This window comes from Canis lupus, chromosome 5 (genome assembly GCF_003254725.2).
Source record: "Canis lupus dingo isolate Sandy chromosome 5, ASM325472v2, whole genome shotgun sequence".
NCBI lineage: Eukaryota > Metazoa > Chordata > Mammalia > Carnivora > Canidae > Canis > Canis lupus.
The window spans coordinates 75,739,005-75,758,670 of record NC_064247.1 but is presented as its reverse complement, the minus strand read 5'-3'; the positions used below and the strand labels follow the sequence as shown (position 1 = coordinate 75,758,670).

At 54.7% G+C, this 19,666-nt stretch overlaps 2 protein-coding genes across 14 annotated transcripts in view; one reads left to right on the top strand and one right to left on the bottom strand.

Annotated features, from left to right (window-relative positions):
• Positions 1–10,876, top strand: part of ZNRF1 (zinc and ring finger 1) — a 103,891-nt gene extending 93,015 nt beyond the window's left edge. For 2 of the 7 annotated variants that reach the window (XM_049109614.1, XM_025426839.3), the window contains 3 exons: positions 6,843–6,948; positions 8,533–8,624; positions 9,590–10,876. In XM_049109614.1, coding sequence (XP_048965571.1) covers positions 6,843–6,948; positions 8,533–8,590 — 164 coding nt within the window. In that variant the 3' untranslated portion in view covers positions 8,591–8,624; positions 9,590–10,876. Of the gene's footprint in view, positions 1–6,842; positions 6,949–8,532; positions 8,625–9,568 lie in introns of all 7 variants that reach the window. The other 5 variants (XM_049109613.1, XM_025426837.3, XM_049109612.1 and 2 more) reach the window with 3 other exon arrangements.
• On the bottom strand, positions 3,972–18,277 carry LDHD (lactate dehydrogenase D). Of its 7 annotated transcripts, none has more exons than XM_049109606.1 (12): positions 18,119–18,261; positions 17,679–17,724; positions 17,215–17,329; positions 16,835–16,976; positions 16,476–16,617; positions 16,180–16,339; positions 15,724–15,923; positions 15,501–15,629; positions 15,294–15,421; positions 14,691–14,781; positions 14,495–14,606; positions 3,972–6,020 (listed from the first exon to the last, which is right to left on the bottom strand). In XM_049109606.1, exons 1-12 carry the CDS (start codon positions 18,191–18,193, stop codon positions 5,861–5,863), a joined length of 1,500 nt encoding a protein of 499 aa, XP_048965563.1. In that variant the 5' UTR covers positions 18,194–18,261; the 3' UTR covers positions 3,972–5,860. The 7 variants fall into 7 exon arrangements, with proteins under 7 accessions (XP_048965563.1, XP_048965566.1, XP_048965564.1 ...); XM_049109607.1 differs by lacking the exon at positions 3,972–6,020 and adding an exon at positions 10,446–14,413 and having other exon boundaries at positions 15,501–15,592; positions 15,699–15,923; positions 18,119–18,258; XM_049109605.1 differs by lacking the exon at positions 3,972–6,020 and adding an exon at positions 10,446–14,413 and having other exon boundaries at positions 18,119–18,254.
• Between the last annotated feature and the right edge of the window lie 1,389 nt (positions 18,278–19,666).

The window sequence follows — 19,666 nt, the reverse complement described above, 5'->3', positions numbered from 1 at the left end:
TATTATGAGGGTTGGCCTGAGCTGTGGGTTGGAAAGCCTCCAGTAGCGGCCTGCCAGACTTAAAAAAAAAAAAAAGAAAGAAAGAAAGAAAGAAAACCAACTTAGGAAAGGCAAGACTAGTTTAACTGGTTCACCCAGTGCTCAAGATAAATGTAAAGCCCAGGAGCTGGTGCTCCCAGTGCAAGCACCTGGCTAGGAAGGCTCATGAACAGCTACCTCACAAGGTGCTGAGGGTGCAGGGAGGGTGCTAGACCACAGAGCACTGACTGTGCCATTCTTCCTTCTCCTTGTCCACAGGCAGCTCTGAACTCAGGACCCCTACAAGATAAGGGAGGCATTGGTGGGTCCCACTTACCTGGGTAAAGGTGGTGAGCTTGAATGGACCTTTAATTTCTCTCCCTTTCCAACATCTGCTTGTAGTTCTGAGACCAGAGAACTCACCCTCAAGAATATGCACTCAAATTTTGACCTCACATTGCTCAGCTAGCAGAATGAGCTTTGAGATGGGCTGGGGGACCTGAGTTTGCTGTGAACAGAAGAGAGTCCTAATACTGTGGGGGGCATGACAGATGGCCAGCCATTCATAGAAAGTTTAAGGGGCCTTGATTCCAGGACCAGCCAGGGGCCCATGCCTCTACTAGATTCTGGGGTATTTCATGTTCCTTTGCCAGTGGTATTAAGGAGAGCTTGGTGGTTTCAGGAGATCCTCTCCTCTCAGCTTTCTTCTGGAGTGCCGACCCATGCCCTGCTTCTTAAGGTCCTGACTACCCTCTTTCTCTGTCAGAAGTCATTGCTCCCACCTGCACGTCACACAAAGTTTCTTTAAAGGAGAGAGAATCTAACTCCCCTAAAAGCAGAAATACCTCCTGCTCATTTATCCCAAGCTAGCAGACTTGTGTAAATGGTGCTTATTTGGCCTGTGTCCCTGCTTGGGACCCTGAGTCTGTGATGGAAGTACCTTTCCTTAGGCCTGGGAGAACCGGGGCCTGGCCGTGGAGTGTGCCCAGCCCAGTGAGGCCCTGCCAGGGACTATTGTTAGATGCTATAGCAATGCCAGACTCCAAGGTGTCTGCTCTGGTGCCCCTCCCGCACGCAGAAGGGAGGGCCTGAGGGAGCTCCAGCTGCTGCTGACCAGAGGGCTGCTGGGGGAGTGAGGAGTCAGTGGGCAGGAGACCCACAGAAGCTTGCCACACTGGGGAAACTAGAATCAGGTGGCTACAACAGAAGGGGCAGAGTGGAGTCACGCTGGGGAGCCTCAGTAAAGATGAAGCCCACCAGGCCTGAGCTTTATCGGTTGACCCTTCTGGGCTACCATCATTCCAGTCAATCCACCAAAACAATTGGAGCACACCCTACAATCCAGGGTGTTGGGGTGGGGATGCCACTGCTTGCTGGTAGGGGAACTCTCTGCTCTTCCTCTTTTTCCTGGAGATTTCTCAAGAAGGGAGCTAGGGAGACCTGGCATTGATGGCACTGCCCCTCCCCAGCCCCCGGGAGGTGGGGCTGAACACCTCTGCACTTGCTGAGAAGGCAGCAGGGTCAGGCTTGCTGTCCCTGGGCTGGAAATGAGGCTAGGAGGTGGAGCTGGCGTCTCTGTGTCACTTGCTAGGGGTTCTCCCTCTGGCTCCTACCTTCCTTCCCACCAGGGCCTTGACTGCCATTCAACACAAGGGGAAATACGTTATGTATGGTCCTGCTCTCAGCTTCTGGCTCTGAGCCGCACCAACTTCATCTTCCCTCCAGGGTGCCAGCAGCAATGGATCTGTGGCTGTTTGGACCTTCCCACCCCCTTCATGACGCCAGCAGCTCTGGAAGTCCCATGGGGAATGTGGGAGCCAGGGCTCTCCACAGGGCAGCTAAGCCTCACAGTGGTACCTGGGGGCAGCAGTGCAGTTCCCTAAAGCTAGCTTCCTCCACCCTTCTTGGGCCCCTGCATGCACACATTCACAAGAAGAGAAAGATCTGAAGCTGTCCGTGAGATGGGCGGTGTTTCCCATCCCCAAGGGAAGAGACCCTATTGCCTGGTCTGTTAAGGAAAGGAGGTAAGGTGGCCAAGTAGAAGGAACTTGTCTTGGGAGTCATGACCACTTAGCATCTACATGAGTTGATGCAGAGACACCCCCCCACCCCCCCCACCCCCCCTGCTCCCCCACCCCCCCGCCAAAGGGTCTTTAGGATTCACTGAGATGTTCCTGTGAAGTTCTGGCATACAGCTGGTCCCAAAGAAAAGAAGCCTCCTTTTTCTCCTCCTAGATCTTTCTTTGACAAACAGCAGCTGTCAGTGCTCCCCCGATATCTCAGGGAAGGAGCAGAAGTATGCAGTCACTTCCCACCCTAGCCCCACCCCAGCCCTTGCCAGGCATCACCCTTCCCACTGTGGCGCCAGAGAGCTTTGCCTCTGGTTTGGCTCCCTAGTCTAGTTGGAGGGACAGCCGTTGGCATCATTGAGCACCACCCCCAGCCAGACCAAACACTTCTAAACTCCCCCCCTTGGACAGTGACACTGGCTTTGCACAGGGCATCAGGAAGCTGGGATGGGATGGGGTAGGGAGGTAGTTAGGAGCCAGTAAGACAAAGGTAAAAAGCACTGCTTCATTCCTGTGTACTCATCAAGGAGCATTGGTTGAGGCCCCCTCCTGTGGGTACCTGGTGATGCCAACGGGCATCTGTGTCTGTCTACAAGGTGGTCTCCATTTGTATCAGGCCCAGGGTCCTCAGCTTCAGGCCTAGAGGTCCCCAACAGTGGGCAGCAGCTTCCTGCAGGAATACTATGGAAATCCCATAGAACCAGTGGATAGCCAGGCAGCAGTTTCAGCCATTTCCACCCCGCTGCTAGCTTCCAGGGACATCTGGGGGCTGCTGATTCCAGGGCTAAAGGGATTGGGACAGGAAGTTTTACTCAGCCCACTCAGGCCTGTGGCCAGATCTGTGCACCTCTTGCTTTCCACTCTGGGAAGAACACTGCTCCCTGGGCTCCATGCTGGGTGTAGACCCTGCTGGCGTGCCCACACTGTCAGGTCCCCAGCCCCTAACTCCTCCCTACTCTCGGGACCTCCAGGCGCCATTTTGCAGCCAGGGCTCCAGGCCCCAGTGTAATGTGCTCCCTGCTGTGTGGCCCAGCCCTATGGGGCAGTTCCCAATTTCCTCCTTCCCACATCTGCAGCCCCAGGTCGGGTGGTGAGGCACACCACTGCACCATTTGCGAACGTGTTCCACAAAGTGTCGTGTGCTGGTAATTGATTATTAGTAAGAAAATGCAGCTGACCTTCATGTGCTCAAGCCTAAGTCCTTGATAAGAAGAGGAATTGCCCTGTGTCTCCTACCTCCTATGTCTTCCCCTTTCCTTAGTGACATCCAGTGTGAAAAGAGAGGAGGGTCAAGTCTAATCCTATTGAAAAAGCCAACCTCAAGTCTCTCCATCCCTGGCTCCTATCCCCCTCTCTCCGTCACCTCTACCCTGGCCTGGAGTCAGTGACAGGGAGACTACAGCTGGAGGCACAGGAAACTGTGTGGGACCCAGGGAAGTCTAATCTGCCCCTTGGGCTCACAGCTGGGGTGCCAGTTGGTAGAGGGAAATGCAAGGGACACTGATTTGGAATCTGTACCATTACTGCACCACAAGGATAAGAAATCATCCATAAGTGTGGGGAGGAGTACATGAAAGGGAGCTGGGGCCCAAACCCATTCTCCCAACGAGACGCCTGAGGCAGAGTGCATAGAAATCAGTGCCCAGGACGACTCTGCCTTCTCGAAGCCAGACTGGTTTTCTTCCCATCTTCATTGGAGATTTTTCCTCTAATATTTTATTATGCAAGTGTCAAACACACAGCAAAGCTTGAGGATTGTACAGTGAACACCCAAATACCCACCATGTGGAGTCTCCATTTTACTGTACTCCTCTATCACATGGTTCTGTCCACCAGTCCATCTTAACCTGTTGATGCATTTCAGAGCTAGATGAAAACAGTACATTTCCTTATTGGGGTTTTTAATTATAAATGTAATACATGTACAGATAAATTTAAAAATACATAAAAACAGTTTGCTTTTAGTCTTCTTTCCTCCACCATTAAAGCATCTATCCTCCCAGGAGTTTTTGGCCTTACACAAACAGAGGCACATGTGTATTTCAGTATGGCAGGAATCTGGTGCTTTAGGAAATGGGATCGTACACATTTACTGATCCGCCACTTGTCACACTTGGAGTCTCAAGTGAGAGGTAGACTGATGATGTGCCATCTGCTTTTTCTGTTCTTGTCACCCTTTCAGGTGGGCCTGTGAGTTAGCTTGATGTTAGCCAAAAATGACCGCAGGTTGTTGTGGCCTGGAAGCTGAGAGTGACTTCTCTCACAGCTCATGTGTACAGAGACTTTATACTGAACTGGTCCTATCTTAGGCTTTTTCCTCAGCGTTCCTGCTAGGGAACTTGGGGGCACATTAGCCCTCTAGGCCGTGAAGAATCCTCATTTTCTGGGTCCCAGATGTTTTCCTTCTCACCAGAGTAATCAGGGAACACCCAGAAACAGCAGTGGAGGGGGCACCAAGTGGAGGATTTCAGACCCTGCATCACAAACTGCCAATTTAGGCAAGATGTTTGACTTTTCTGGCTTCTCCTGAAGGCAGATCCTCCTTTGCAAGATAGGAATAGCACATATGCCCTGCCTGGTGCATGAAATTGTGAGGCTCGATTGAACACACACACACACACACACACACACACACACACACACACACAGTCTCAGTACCATTGGCAGTACTCAGGAACAACTGAAATCTGTTAGTAGTGAGGAACTGATCCTGCTTCAAGCTTTCCTTTCTTCACATCCATAACCCCACCATCTCAGAATTTTTCCTGTAGTTTAGGACCTTTTAGTTTTCTACCTTCTTGGATTCCAGTTGAATCTCTATCCCACATCTACCTCTATCATCCACATCTCTCCCCCTCAACCCCAGATCCAGGCTCCAGTGGACTCTTGGAGGTTCCCATCAGCATGTCCCAATGGAGACACCTGGTCGACACTCCCACCCAACTCTGAACTCACTTCTCATACCTGTCCTCCTCTTCCTGGGCCCCCTCTCATAGTGATGAACCCCTGCCACTTGTCCAGCTGCCTTGGTCAGCCCATGCCATTGCTCCCTCCTTGCCCCCTGCGGCTAATGCAAGCCCTGAATCCTTCCCTCCTGCATTGCTGTGTTGACCTGCAGAGTGGGCTCCACATCCCTGAGCTCTGCAGCCCATTCTCCAGTAGTCAACAGAGACTAGCTGTGATCAGAATGCGTCTCCAGGGCCCCTCGGTGAACCAGATGAAGCCACGACAGAGCACAAATTCATCCTGGGGGACTTGGTCTCACCTCCCACTGTGGCCCCACATCTCAGCACATGCTATGGCAAGCCTCCTGCTGTTCCGTTTGAAATGCCCTTCCCTGAGCAGTTCCCACCCTGATAAAGGCATCAGTCATACCCTCATACCTGGGCTTCTATGCATAAGGCTTCCTAGAAATTCCCATGCTGTTCATTTCCATTTTTTTGTCAGTTTCCCCTGTGAGACTAGAACTTCAATCCTGATACCGTGGCTCATCCACTGAGTTGCCAGTGAAAATGTCCTAGAAATTAAATAAAGCGCTGCTGACTCAGCCATGGTGCTCTCCCATTCTGCTCTGGCTTTTCCAGCTGTGGCTGTGCTAAGGGCCTGGGGTGTGCAGTAGCTTCCTTCTATTCCTTTTTTGTGAGGCAGCTTTTTTTTCTTCTTTCTTAAATTGGGTTGTAGTAGCATTTAGGACCTTCACAATGTCATGCTGCTGCCATCTCTGTCTAGTTAACAAACATTTTCAAAAGAAAACCCCTCTCATGATTGTACTTTTATCTAAAGTATAGTACAGGGATGCCTGGGTGGCTCAGCGGTTGAGCACTTGCCTTCGACTCAGGGCATGATCCCGCAGTGCCGGGATTGAGTCCCACGTCGGGCTTCCGGCATGGAGCCTGCTTCTCCCTCTGCCTGTGTCTCTGCCTCTGTGTGTGTCTGTCATGAATAAATAAATAAAATCTTTTTTAAAAAAAATCTGTCAGGAGGGTAGATCTCATCATAAGTGTTCTTACCACCAAAAAAAGGGGGAAAAGAAAACCCCTTTCCCATCACAGAGTCTCTCTCCATCCCTCCTGCCCCAGCCCAGCCCTACTTCTCGTCTGAATTGGCCTATGCTGCACACTTCAGATAATGGAGTCGTCCAGTAGATGACTGTGTGTCTGGCTTCCCTCACTTAGCATGATGTTTTCCAAGGCTGTCCACACTGCAGCCTGCCTTGGTGCTCCCATCCTTTTGCACAGCTGAGTGATACTCTGCTGTATGGGTAGATCACATCGGTTAATCCATTTAGGTGTTGGAGGCACTTGGGTTATTTCCACCTGTTGGCTGTTGTGAATGATGCTGCTATGGACATGCATGCCCGAGCAGTTGCTGGAGCTCCTGCCTCTTCCATTCCCTCTTGCCTCGCATCCCATCGCAGTGCCTTGCCAAACCCCATGCACCTGGTCCATGTGTGTGTTTGGGGGAATGTATTCAGGGAAACAGTTTGCCTCTGCTATGTGCCTGTTCGCTTTCAAGCCCTTTTCACCCTCCATCCCCTGGCCACGTATTTGGTAATTAATCCCATTTTGTCTTCAGATAATTACTGTGTGGTGTGCCTGTCTTGTCTCTGCACTAAGGGCCTTCAGACCAAGGTACCCCTTGGGTTCTATTTCGCTTACAGAGCCTTGCCCGCTTCAGGTGACCCATGCAGTCCTGACCTGCTTTGTGTCACCTGTCTGCTGGCAACTGACCCTCTCCTCTGTCCTCCCTTTGCAGATGATGTGCTGACAAAAGACGCAGGGGAGTGTGTGATCTGCCTGGAGGAACTGCTTCAGGGGGACACGATAGCCAGGCTGCCCTGCCTGTGCATTTATCACAAAAGGTACGAAAGGGCCGCCAGGGCCAGCTCAGCCCCATCTGAGATCCCAGAGGGCTCCTTCCCTGAGGTGGGCAAGAGAAAGGCAGACCCTCATCACTAGCCGTCCAGTCCTCTTTGCTTGTGGGATGACCTCTCCTCCTGCCAAGGGCTCAAAGATCAAAGGTGTGAAAATGCCAAGTGCAGGGCAGAGCAGGTGTTTGGATAGTGAGGGCTGACAAGGAGACCTGTGGAGCGCCACAGGTTGGAGGCACTCAGGATCCCACCTGCAAGGTTGATTCTCCATCCATCTCCCTGAGCCTTTTCTTCTTCCATGGGCCCCTCTGCTCCACAGCGTGAGGACCTCATCTGTGCCAGAGGAGCAACATGGAGGGGTGTGCAGGCTGCCCCTGCACCCTTGCCTTCTCCCCAGAGGGCCAGAGGCAGGAATAGCTGATACCTGTGCAGCCACGGCTCTAAAAGCTACTATAATTAGCAGGGCTGAGAGTCGTCCTCAGGCTCCAGTATGAGCCTTGTTCTTGTTTCCAGCTAGAAAGAAGACACCTCCTTACCCAAGATGGGAGGACACTCTGTGCCATCTGCTCTTGGCTTCTTGAGTCCCAGAGCTGCTTCTGACACACAGGCTTTTTCAAAGCCTGACTCACAGGCTACTGGCCATGAGGCAGTTGTGGTGCCTGGCACACAGATGTAGCTGGTGCACGAGAGGCTGGCTCTGGGAGAGAGGGTCTTGGCCTGGGCCCAGCACAGATTGCTCTAGTGCCCCAGGGAGGCACCACTCAGAACAAGAAGATGGAAATCTTTGGCTCTGGGGGAGAATTATGTAAATTATCAAAAATACCCAGATGTTGGCTTACAAATCAGAAAGCTATATTGGGGCAATCTCTGTTCCCTGTCTGGTTCAGATGGTCATTTCTATAAACACTAGAGACTAGGGTTTCACTGTCAGCCTCCTGTCTGGCCCTCCCCAGCAATGTCACTAAGCCAGAGAGGTGGTCCTGCCCTTCTCACCTTCTCCAAGAAAGGCTCCATGCCATCCACCACCCACAACTGACCAAGGCAGGTAGAGCTGGGTGGGGAGGGTGTCTCCTGAGAAGTCCCATCAGGGAGGAAGCCTCAGGGCTGCCCCTTTGATCAAAGAGGGGGCTCTCAAGACCCTAGAGCTTAGAGCAACAGTCAGCCTGCTGGGTCTCAGTTCCTGTCCTCTGTGTGCTTTAAGCCGGAGACACGGTGGGCTTACTGGCCTGCTCCACTGTCCTGCCCTCACCTTCTCCCTGCTAGCTGTTGCCACCCTCTGGGCTCCATGCAGGCAAGACCCTGGTCCCTCTCAAGGCCACAGTTCCTCCCACCCCCCGCAGCATCCAGATCCACCCAATCCTGTACCCACCATGCCAGGCTGATGCCTCAGGCTGAGCCAAGATCAGTCCTGGGGTTCTCCCTTCTTCCTGCTTCAAAAAGTGGGTGTCTGGGGACACAGTTGTTTAGCAAGATTTAGCAAACCTCTACTCAGAAGCCTGACCTGGGAGAGCGCCCCCTAAGGAATGGCCTGGTCAGCCAGTAACATGTCTCCCCTTGCCCACCTCCTTGCCTCAGTTGCATAGATTCGTGGTTTGAAGTGAACAGATCTTGTCCAGAACATCCCGCTGACTGACCCTGCTGGGCTCGCTTGCTGACTCCTCTCAAAGGTGAGCCCATGGTTGGGGGTGCTCCAGGCTCAAGGCCTGGAGTCAGGTCACTCTGGGGCCTGGAAGATAGGGGGCTCAGTTGTCCTTACACACCCCACCAAGAGGGGAGCATCTTATCAGTTAGTGGTTCTGTTGGGGGAGGGGATGTGACTCCCCGGGAAGGATAGGAAATACAAACTCACATGGTTATGAAGGAGAACCTGCTCAGCAGAATTAGATTAGTTGGGAACAGACCAGTATATTCCAGACATCTAAAATGAGTCTCTCCTAAAATGAGGTTCAGAAAGATCCCTTGGAATGTGCCAGGTAGGAGAAGCAGCAGCAGCATGAGCTCTGGGACCAGACACTGGGTTTGCACCCAGCTCTGCCTCGTGGTTGAGGAACAGCTCGAGCAAGTCCTGCCTCTCAGAGTCTCTGCTTCTTTTGGGACAGGGAGATAATCTCACACCCTATACCCATATGGACATCCCACTTATTAAACAAGACAGCTGTGGGATGGTCTGTTGTCCTCTGCAGTGCTCATCAGTGATCATTTCACTGCTGGTTCTTCCCGCCTGCAGGCCACCTGCCTCTCTCTCTCACACATGCACGCGTACACACACACCGCTTCCAGATGAATCACTGCAGCAGGCCAGCGCAACCTTCCACACCAAATATGCACACATGGTCCCCTATGTAACCATGTGGTCTGACTTTCTATCTCTTCCCCAGGGAACCCTGCTTTTTTGCTGACCATCCTGTCCTGTCCCCCATCCTACCTGTCCCTTGTGAGTGCTGGGCTGGCACTTTGTTTTTTTCTGGCAAACAAACAAAAAACCCAGAGAAACTAAAACCCTGACTCCACCTCATTTCACAAAAGTTTTGGGGCCTCTTTTCTTTTCTCTCTCTCTCTCTCTTTCTCTTGTTTTTGTGTGTTTGTTTTGTTTTCCCTTGTTCTTCATTAGGTTTATTTTATTTATTCCAAGTAAACTCCCAGAACAGCTGATGATGTCAGACAAATCAGGGACATTTGCTCTTTTTACCTTCCCCTCAAAAACTGAGGACACGGGGAGAAGAAAAAGCAAGGGTGAGAGTGAGGCAGAGGGACTAGGCCGGCGCCAGAATGGGAGTCCAAATCCCAGCGTGACGTTTGGCTTCGGGCCCCAGCGCAGAACCACAGACACCCGGCCAGCCTCGGCGGGATGCACGCCGCTGGACTCGGCCACTACAGCGCGACTTACATGTTCCGGTCCACACAGGGACAGCCAGCCCCCGTTCCCAAGAGGAGGCATCGGACACGGGCAGAGCTGAGCTGGGGACGCCAGTGGGAACAGGGCACCCCTTCTGCACTGACTTCCAGAAAATGGTTCTCCCTTTCTCCCTGAGGACACCAAATTGGACGACAGCGAGTTTGAGAGAAGAATCAACTGCTATCCTTCCCCTCACCCCTCATCCCGAGAGGGAAAGGGCATTTACTTTTACACCTTTGAAAGGCGTTGTGGGTCTGTCTAAAGTGTTTACAAAAAAAAAATTATAAAAAAAAAGTCTAGTGTCGACTGGTGTTTTCCCTCGTGATGTTTACAGATTGCTGTCTGCTGCCCAGCTAGAACCCACTCGGTGATGGAGACGAGCAGGGCTACGCATTCTGCTGGCGCATGGTCTCCTCCTGCGCCTGGCGCCCTCCCATCAGCCCTCTATCACCAACTGCTCTGCCTTGGGTGGTTTGGTTTTTGTTTTGGGGTTTTTTGTTTTTGTTTTTGTTTTTTCGGTTATCTTCCCCCCTCCATTTTTTTGGCTTGGTTTTGCACTTTTCTCCCCTGGGACCCTGATAATGTAACTTCATTGCCAAAAAAAAAAAAAAAAAAAACACCCATCAAGGAGCTTCTCTTCTTTCCCTTTCCCTCTCCTCCTTCCCTCATGGTTCTGGTCGGTTCAGAGGATTTAACAATCACAAGTGTCCTGCAAAAATGCCGGAACATTTTTCTTAGACCCTTGTGGATTTTTTTTCCCCAGAAAAAACTTAAACAGACAAAAGACTTATTAAAGGAATATGTACAGTTATCCTTGTTTTCAGGCAGTCTGTTTGAGAACATTTTAGCCATCGATGTTCACACGTGGCATCAGCCCATGCAAGATAGGTTTCTGTATTTATATATTAAAATACAAAAAAAAAAACCTTATAAAATGTTTAAAAAAATGTTCAAAGCTTGGGGGAAAAGCTTTCTTCATTAGTCAAGGTGTTTTGATATGGTATTAAAATGTCTAATAAAAGATGCACTGTGTGACTTTATTTTACTGAGGCATTGTTACACAATCAAGCAATGGAGGCTGAAGACCTGTCCCCCACTACCTCACCTACCTCCTTAGCCTTCCTCCAGGCTGCTATTTGGCACTACAGGAGTGTGAAGTGGTCCTTAGAACAGCCCTGCCTGAGCAGAGGGAACCTGGCAGGTCCCACCCGAGTCCACGAGGGCGACTGACCCTCCAAAGCATCGCGGAGTCAGTCTGCCATCACCTGTGGAGCGGTTGGGACAGAACTCCTCAGGAAAGATCTCCAGGGGCAGAAGACCTTGTGGCTAGTGGCGGCTGCAAGGATGCGGCTTCTTCCAGGTATTGGCCCAGTCCCCGCCCTCCTCCTCAGCTCCCCATCCCACGTCCCGTCCTGCCCTGCCTGTTGCTCAGTCTGCATCTCAGTGCTGACTCATGGGCATGCTTCATTGAGGCCCAGAAGGAGGCCCTGCTTTGGGGCTGAGCCAGCTCAGAGCCCTTGAACTAGAACCAGCCACTCAGGGCTCACAAGAGTTGGCACACCTCGAGCTGGGCGGGAAGCTCAGAGCAGGGGTAGGACGCATGCCCGGCCTCTGTCCCCGTGCCAGACAGGCTCCTGGAGCAGCATTCCAGAGTCTCCTGCAGAGCCTGCAAAGGAAAGCTCCGGAGGGAGATGCCTCCAAGCTTCTCCAATCACACCCCTCCTCGAGCCTCTCGTGCTGTTGCCTCTGAGGGCTCTAACTCCGCCAGGTCCTGGCTCTGCCATCATCTTCTGTCACATGCTTCCTGAAGCACCTACTCTGTGCAAGGGCAGTGCAGGCCAGTAGACAAATGTGAACTAAGGGCCAGGCTTGCTAGGCATGTTCAGAGAACTGCTAAAGAATTTGTGGGTCTGAGCCTGGGCCTTAGTGTCAGATCCAACTGGCATGGGGACTCCCCGGGGACCATCCGTCCCCATGGCGGCGGCAAGAGCATGAGCTCTAAACTGCGTGTGGGTTCCTCTGGTAGAATGATGTGGGGGAGACAGCTTCATTCTGGATTTCAGATTCAATCGCATGTGAGTGGGGACAAAGCCGCCCAGCTCTGAGGTCACCGGGAGGGTCAGGGAGTCTGCCCGGAAGCCCCTGGCACATGCAGAGCAGGCTTCCTCATAGTTCTGTCATCGCAGAGAGCACTGTTCTATTCACAGCACCTCCTGCTTCTGCCTGGCAACTGTGTCTCCCTGTTCTAAATTTAATTCCTCTAGCAGAGCTGGCCCTGAAGATCTCCTTGCCTGACCCCTGGGCCTACAGGCAGAGGCCTTTATGACCACCTTGGCTTAGGCCCGGTGGCCCTGGCAGCACTCTGGGTGAGCCAAGTGGTCGTGACCTGGGGGCGGTGGGGGGCAGGCTGGAGCCCACGCTGGGTGCTGGGTGCGCTGGGCGCTATTCCAGGCTCCTGGGGCTGGTGCCTATCCCCACCCCCAGCGACTTCCACTCCCACCCAGCACACGGCAGCCCTCTGCTGGCTGCAGCGTCCTCGGAATCCACCCGGGTTGCCGGTTCCTCAGGTGAGGGTGGTCAGGGTTTGTCCAGGCTTCCCAGGTAGGACTGGTCTGTCGTTCATGTGCCATCCAGGCAGCTCTCCCAAGCTCTATCTTTCTGGGAGGGGAGGGAACCGGCAGGAACTGCAAGGTGGCTTCCATCCCCTCCCTCCAGTAAGGACCCAGGACACTTTGGGGGCTTCCTGGGCAGAAGCACCTCACTGAGACCATTCACCTAGCAGCCATTTCACAGTGTTGAGGTTTTTCTAACATTGTTCGGCTTAGGAGATAGATGCTAAATTCTATAGGTAAATGGTGTCAAGAAATGTGTAACTCAATTCCAGATGGTTCCCCAGAAAGTACACACACAAAGCAAATAAGGCAAAAATAGTCACTTGAATCTTCAGGGGCTGGTATTTCAGTGAACAGTGTGCTTGTTCTTTCAGCTCATCAAAGAAGAGTCATCCCCAGTAAGGGAGAACCCTCCATTGCAGACTTCTCCCCTGGGCTCGGGGGCAAGGCAATCCACGTGGAGGAAGGGTGTGAGTGAGCTGTGTGTCCAGATATATGAGGCTAACACTAGATCGGGTAGGGGGGTGGCTTGGGGAGAGCCATGAGGCTTGCCCCCACACCACCGCTTGGCACAGAGACTGCTCTCACACAGCACAGGGGTAGAAATGTACTAAAGGGGCAAACTGGGCTCAGTCCAGTAGTAGCTTCCAAGAACCAAGTTTGGCTGAGGAGTCCCAGAAGGCAGCCTCTGCCCAGGGCCTGGAAGGCTGATGGGGAGAGGCAGGGAGGGGTCCAGGGGGTGGAGGCAGCAAAGGAGCTCAACAGTGGCTTGTAAGGGTGAGGTGAGATGGGAAGGTCCCACCGGCCTCCCTGCTTTGATCAGGCCAAGGCCACGGGGCAAGGGAGACAAGCCCGCATGATAGGCTCCTGGGATGGAGTTTAAATGAGAGTTTCTGGGACCCTGAGCCTCCCCCACCCCAACCTTGGGAAGGTGGAAGGGAGGGAGGTGTCCCTGGACAGAGCGCTACAGGCCCCGTCGGAGGTTGAGTCCTGAGCAGATCCTATGGCGTCAGGCGCCCTCTCGTGGGCTTCGGAACAACTGACCAGTGTGCAGGACAAGTGGTGGGGCCAGAGATCCTAAGGGTCGGTAGGCCCAGGGGAGGGCAGATTCTGACTTTGAGGGTAAAAAGCTAGTAATATAATCCATCACACCAGGGAGAAGTAGAATACAAGGAGAAAATCTTCACTTCAAACTGGCAACAGCCACTTGAACATGTTCAGAATGCTCTTAGGCCCAGGCCAGGCTCAGTTGGGTAGTCTGTCATGAGGGATGTGGGCTATGGTAAAGGCCTCGGGCACTGGGGTTTTCACCAGCAGATGGGACAGGGACCCTGTCCCTGAAAGCCACTTTCTGTAGCCTAAGCCATACTGGGCCCCTCCCGGGCAGGGGAGGAGGGATGAGAGACAAGGACAAAGGACAGAGAACGTGACGGAGGTGGGGAGGGCAGGCACAGCAGGCCATTCAGTTACTGTCTGCTCACCTCCAGGCTGCTGCAAATGGGGTTCTGGTTTATTTCAGGGGCACAAGGAGACCCTCACCAGGAAAGGCATGTTCCTGTCACCAGGCAGGTGGAGTAGGGCTAAGGGAGCTGAGTCTCTGAGGCCTTGCCTCCCTCCCCCCGCCCCCAGCTCCCCGGCAGCAGGGAGGACCAGACCAAGGGGAAGGCAGGTAAGGAGCCCAGCAGTTCTGAGCCAAGGCAGAACTGTCCTGTGACAAGAAGGAAGGTTCTAGAACAGGAGGTTCCACTGTCTGGAGCTTGTGGGCCAAGTCCTGGGAGCCCCTCACAGCACCTTGCCTGGGTTCATGAGGCCTTGGGGATCCAGCATGGCCTTCAGCTGCCGCATGGTCTCCATGCCCACAGCACCCACCTCCTCCTGGAGTAGCTGCTGCTTGCCCAGCCCAATGCCATGTTCCCCGGTGCACGTGCCATGGAGTGCCAGTGCCCGCCTGGGCGGCAGTGAAGAGATCCTCAGCAGGGTGGTCCTCCCCACCCCCCACCCCACTCCCTGCCAAGGGCCCTGCTCTTACCTGCCCAGCTGTTCTCCAAAGGCCATGACCCTGCGGACCTCCTCGGTGTCCTCTGGGTCCACCAGCAGGATGCAGTGGAAATTGCCGTCGCCCACGTGTCCAACGATGGTTCCTGGGAGCCCAGAGGACAGAGCTGCTGCCCCAGCCCTGCTGTCCTCCACTTCCCCTCCCCTCCCGCGTTTGGGGGTATGCAGACCTGTGAGTCCCGAGGCCTTCAGGTCCTCCTTGGTTTGCACCAGGATCTCCGGCAGCCGGGAGATGGGCACACACACGTCGGTGGAATAGCCCTAGGTGGGAGCAGGTCTGTGAGGCTGTCCCTGCTCGCCCCGTTGCCAGCCGGAGGTAAGAGGTCATTGTGGTCAAGGCTAAGAGCAGCTCAGAGGAGGCCTGGCCTCACCCACAGAAACTAGCTGCTCTGCTCTGGGCCTGTTGCCCCTGGACAACCGGACAAATGGCGGGAGGGTGAGTTCCCAGCCCTGCCCGCAGAGGCCCTCCCAGCTCCCACCTTGCAGGGACCCCGGCGGCCCCCTAGCTGCCCAGAGCCCAGTCAGCCTGACCCCTCCCACCTCATCATCTCCCTCGGGCCACCTCCGCGTTCACAGCCCCTAGGAGCGTGCCCAGGCCCCGCTCAGGGCCGGCGCCCCTCCTGAGGGTTCCGCAGACAACCACCTTCCCGCTTAGTGCCTGGGAAGAGCTGGGCAGGGCAGTGCTGCCCGGTGGGTCTCCGCCTGCTGCTCCAGACAGCGGGGGGGGGGGGGGGGGGGTGCTGGGGGGCCACCTCCGGCTCAGCCCGACTCACCTTGCAGCCGGGCCGCAGGGCCAGGGCCGCGTACCAGGCGCTGTGCCGTGCGGCCCACAGGCGGCGGCGCTCCTCAGCCTCCTTGGCCCAGGAGAAGAGGGAGGCTCCGTTGTGCCCGGCAATCTCCTCTGCAGGGGAGCAGGGTTTGTGGACACGGGGCCTCACTCGGCCAGCCTGCGCCCCCCACCCCATGGCACCCCAGCACACCTGCCCGCTGTATCTGCTCGGCCAGCGCCTGCTCGGAACCGTGGAACTCGAGGAAGAGGGTGGGCGCCACGGGGCAGTTCAGCTGGCTGTGCCTGTTGCAGGCATCCATCATGACCTCATCCAGAAACTCTGGGGCCAAGGAGAAGGCCGGGGAGGGGAGGCCCAGACTTCAAAGGCTGCCTCTTCCGGGGGGCCTACCTAGACTGCCCAGCCCCCAGCTCACCGATGCGGGCCACGGGCACTGCAGCTTGAAGGATGTGAACGGTGGTGTCTACAGCTGCCTGGACACTGGGAAACGCACAGGTGGCGGCCACCGTGGCCTCAGGGACAGGGTGCAGGCGCAGGGTGGCAGCTGTGATGAGTCCTAGTGTCCCCTCAGAACCCACAAAGAGCCCCGTGAGGTTGTAGCCAGCAGCGCTCTTCCTGGACCCCGGGGACACAGAAGGTAGGTAAGTGCCCAGCCATGAGACGATGGGTTTCTGGCCATAAGCCTGAGCTGGAAGCCCAGCATGGTCCCCCAGGCCCCCGCCAGGCGGGGACTTGGCCGGCCTGACATCGAGGCAGGTGTTTCCTTGCATAGCCCAAACTGGCCTGGTGCGGGAAGAACCCCAAACCTCAATGTCTCAGCCCCCTCAGAAGCCTGAGGAGGCCTCAGTTCCTGGGGGTCGAGGGTGCTCACCGGAAGTGACGGCCTAGGCCTGCGGTGTGAAGCAGCCGGCCGCCAGGCAGCACCACCTCCAGATTCAGCACGTTGTCACGCATTGTGCCATAGCGCACAGCATTGGTGCCCGAGGCCCCGGTGGCCACCATGCCACAGAGAGAGGCATCTGCGCCTGGGTCTGGAGGGCAGAGTGCAGGCAGAAGGCAGCCTGGGGCAAGTGCCCAGAGATACAGGGGTCCCCTCAAGCCCCCAAAACAGCCCTGCCACCTGGGAGCCCTCAGGGCCCCAGAGAAGGGCCTGAAGTTCTAGCCTACCCACAGGAAACCAGAGGCCACTGTCCCGCAGGTAGGTGTTGAGAGCTTTGCGGGTGACGCCTGGCTCCACCACCACAGAGAAATCTTCTGGATTCAGCTTCAGGATTCGGTCCATATGGGTCAGGTTGATGCAGACACCACCCTGACAGGAAAGGCGCCAAGTTGCTGATTGACCTCCGTCTTTCCAGGGCCAGGCCACATTCCATAGGACCCCATCTAGGGACTGACCTGGTGGCCACTCTGGAGCCCCCAGGCGGCAGGTAAGGCAGGGTGGAGGCAGCCACAAATGTGACACATGGGAGGGGGCCAGAGCCCAGGCAGGACAGTGGGGGGATGCGGGGGAGGGGGGCGCTGCATACCTGCACTGCACAGACGCCACCTTCAAGCCCCGTGCCAGTGCCAAATGGGATGATGGGCAATCCTTGGCTGTAGCACAGGGCTGCCAGCCGGCTGACCTGTTCCACATTCTGGGGCCACACCACAACGTCTGGAGGTTGGCACCTAGAACCAGACCCTCAGCAATTTCTGGGAGCATGGCACCCTCTAGTCCTGCTCTTGTCTAAGGAGCCCCAAGATATCACAGGGCCTGAGGCTACACGACGGGGGAGGGATGGATGTGCAGGAGAGGTAGAGAATGCCAGAGCCCCCCTAAGACAGATGGGTGGGGGAGAAGACAGTCCAGGACTCTTACTCCCAGCAGCCCAGCCCCCCTGGCTCTGATGGGGGAGGGCCCCCACACCTGTGCATGGACTCATCGTGTCCGTGCTGCTCTCGGTGGGCGGCAGCCGTGGACACGTGAGAGCTCCCCACAACTGCCTTCAGAGCCTCCACAAAGCCTTTGCTGAGCTCACCCTGCAAAGGAAAAACACACTGCCAATCACTCGGAGGCACCTGTGGCAGGTCCCGGAGTGGGGCAGGGAATGCAGGCACCTCTGTCCTCCCTGCCCCCCACTGACAGCACCGGAGGGCCAGCGCAGCCAGGCCTCGCCACTGGGCCCACTGGAAGCAAACCCACTCTACAAGAATGCCCCTTTCCAAACAGAGCCATCGAAGTCAGTGTTTCACTTGGGAAAACACACCACGTGGGTAAAAATAGGAACCAGATTCACTCTACAAAAAAGGAACATCCCAGGGTTCCATAACATAGTGGATGTTAAGTCCACAGTCAAGCCCTGCCTTAGTGGCTTGAAAGGTTACTTATCTCTGCATTTCCTCCAACACTGTCCCAGGGACACCAGGGAACACTGAGCTAGAGATAAAGGAAGGACGGGAAGGAAAAGCTCTGTTGCCAGTCAACTGAGGTGCACCCCATCCCCACCATCCTTACCTCCCGGGCATTGTTTCAAAATGTGTCTGTACATTTGGGATCCCCAAAGAGGGCGCCCTGGAGCCCACAAGCTTTTGATTTTACACCCCCCAGCGCCATTTGTAGGCAGCGGGGTGGGTGGGGGGCCTAGGCCGCCCATCTCACTCAACAACACCCTCCCCTCCTCCTTCCCCTCCCACCCCCCCCCCCCCCCCCCCGCTTGGCATGGAGTGAGCCCCGTGATCCTCTGCTCAAGGTCACAGGGCACTGGTACAGCAAGAGCCTGCTGGAAACTTGGCATCTGACCCCCCACCCTCCAGTGGGCCCCCCCACCTACCTGCGCCCCCCTGGAGCAGTAGCCCCTCCGGGGGAACAGCCCCAAAGTTGCAGCAGCCCGGAGCAGACTGGCCATCTCTCGGCAACAGCCAGAAGGCCACTGAGGCAGGTGGCCAAGTGGCCGCACCAGTGAATTGAATGGGAGGAGGGTGGGGAGGGCGGGATTGCTTAAGGTCGCACGGCCTTAAGGTGGCCCCACCAGACCTTGCGGAGTCAAGCAGGGCAGCAGGCACGCGTCAGTACTTCTGCAGGAGAGGTGAGGCTCACCGCACACAGGGAAACAGCATAGCAGCCTCTCGCTGCTTAACGCCCCGTGCTCTGTGGTGGCTTCCCTTGGTCTTTCAAAAGAAGGCAGGCTCCACGCCATGGCCTTAAAGGTCCTGCTGGTTCCTGCTGTCCTCTCCACCTACCCCACGTCTTTCCAGTCTCCTCTTTATCCTCTAAGTTCCCATTTCCCTTGGGTTCCTGTATCCCCTGAGCTCCAGGTCAGTTTAGGGCCTTGGCGCACACCCTTCCTCTCTCTTATCCTGCAAGTGTCAGCTTGTCTCACAGAAGAGACTGAGAGCAGGACTCTGAGGTGGACCGTGCATGGAGGGCAGCCCCGGTGGCGCAGCAGTTTAGCGCCGCCTGCAGCCCAGGGCGTGATCCTGGAGACCCTGGATCGAGTCGCACGCACGTCAGGCTCTCTGTATGATGCCTGCTTCTCCCTCTGCCTGTGTCTCTGCCTCTCTCTCTCTGTCTCTATGAATAAATAAATAAAATCTAAAAAAAAAAAAGGAAAGTGCATGGAGGCAACTTCGGGATGGGATGGAATAGGGTGGTGAGGCAAGCCAGGAAACTCCCTGGAAGAGGAGAGCTAAGGATGTGCAGTAGTTCACCAGCTCTGTGAAGAAGACGACAGCGGTCCCTTCATCTCCACCCTCCGGTTGGGTGGATTTCAGATCCATCCTGCAGTGATGTGGCTGCCGCTCTTGAAACTCTTCCAAGCTCCGTTTTCCCTCCACAGCAAATTTGGAGAAGCATGTTGCTAACATTACTAAGATAAAGCTATTCCCAGCTTTGTTTTTCTTCTCAATTGAATCACGAATACAAACTCCTACTTGGGTCCTTCTCCCCAACCACATTTGAATGAATTCACATTTCCATTCTCAGCGTGATGCTTAACTGGCTTGTCTCAAAAAAAAAAAAAAAAAAAAGTCTCTTTCACAGTTGGTTAGTTCAAATCAACATCCAGTGAAAGTCCACACAATGCATTTGGTTAACATGTCTCATAAATCTCTTTTCATCTCTAGCAGTTTCCCTCCCCCCACCTCACTTTTTTCTATGCTATTTGTTAAAGAAACTGGGTCACTTGTTCTGCAGAATTTTCCACATTCTGTATTTGGATGATTGCATCCATGTGGTATTGTTTAATATCTTCCTGTGGTCTCTGTATTTCATGTAATTTGTTAGATCAAGATGTGGCGCTGTCCAGTACAACTTTCTGTACTAATGGAAGTGTTCTGTATCTATGCTTCCATTAGCCACATGTAGCTAATGGTACTGGAGG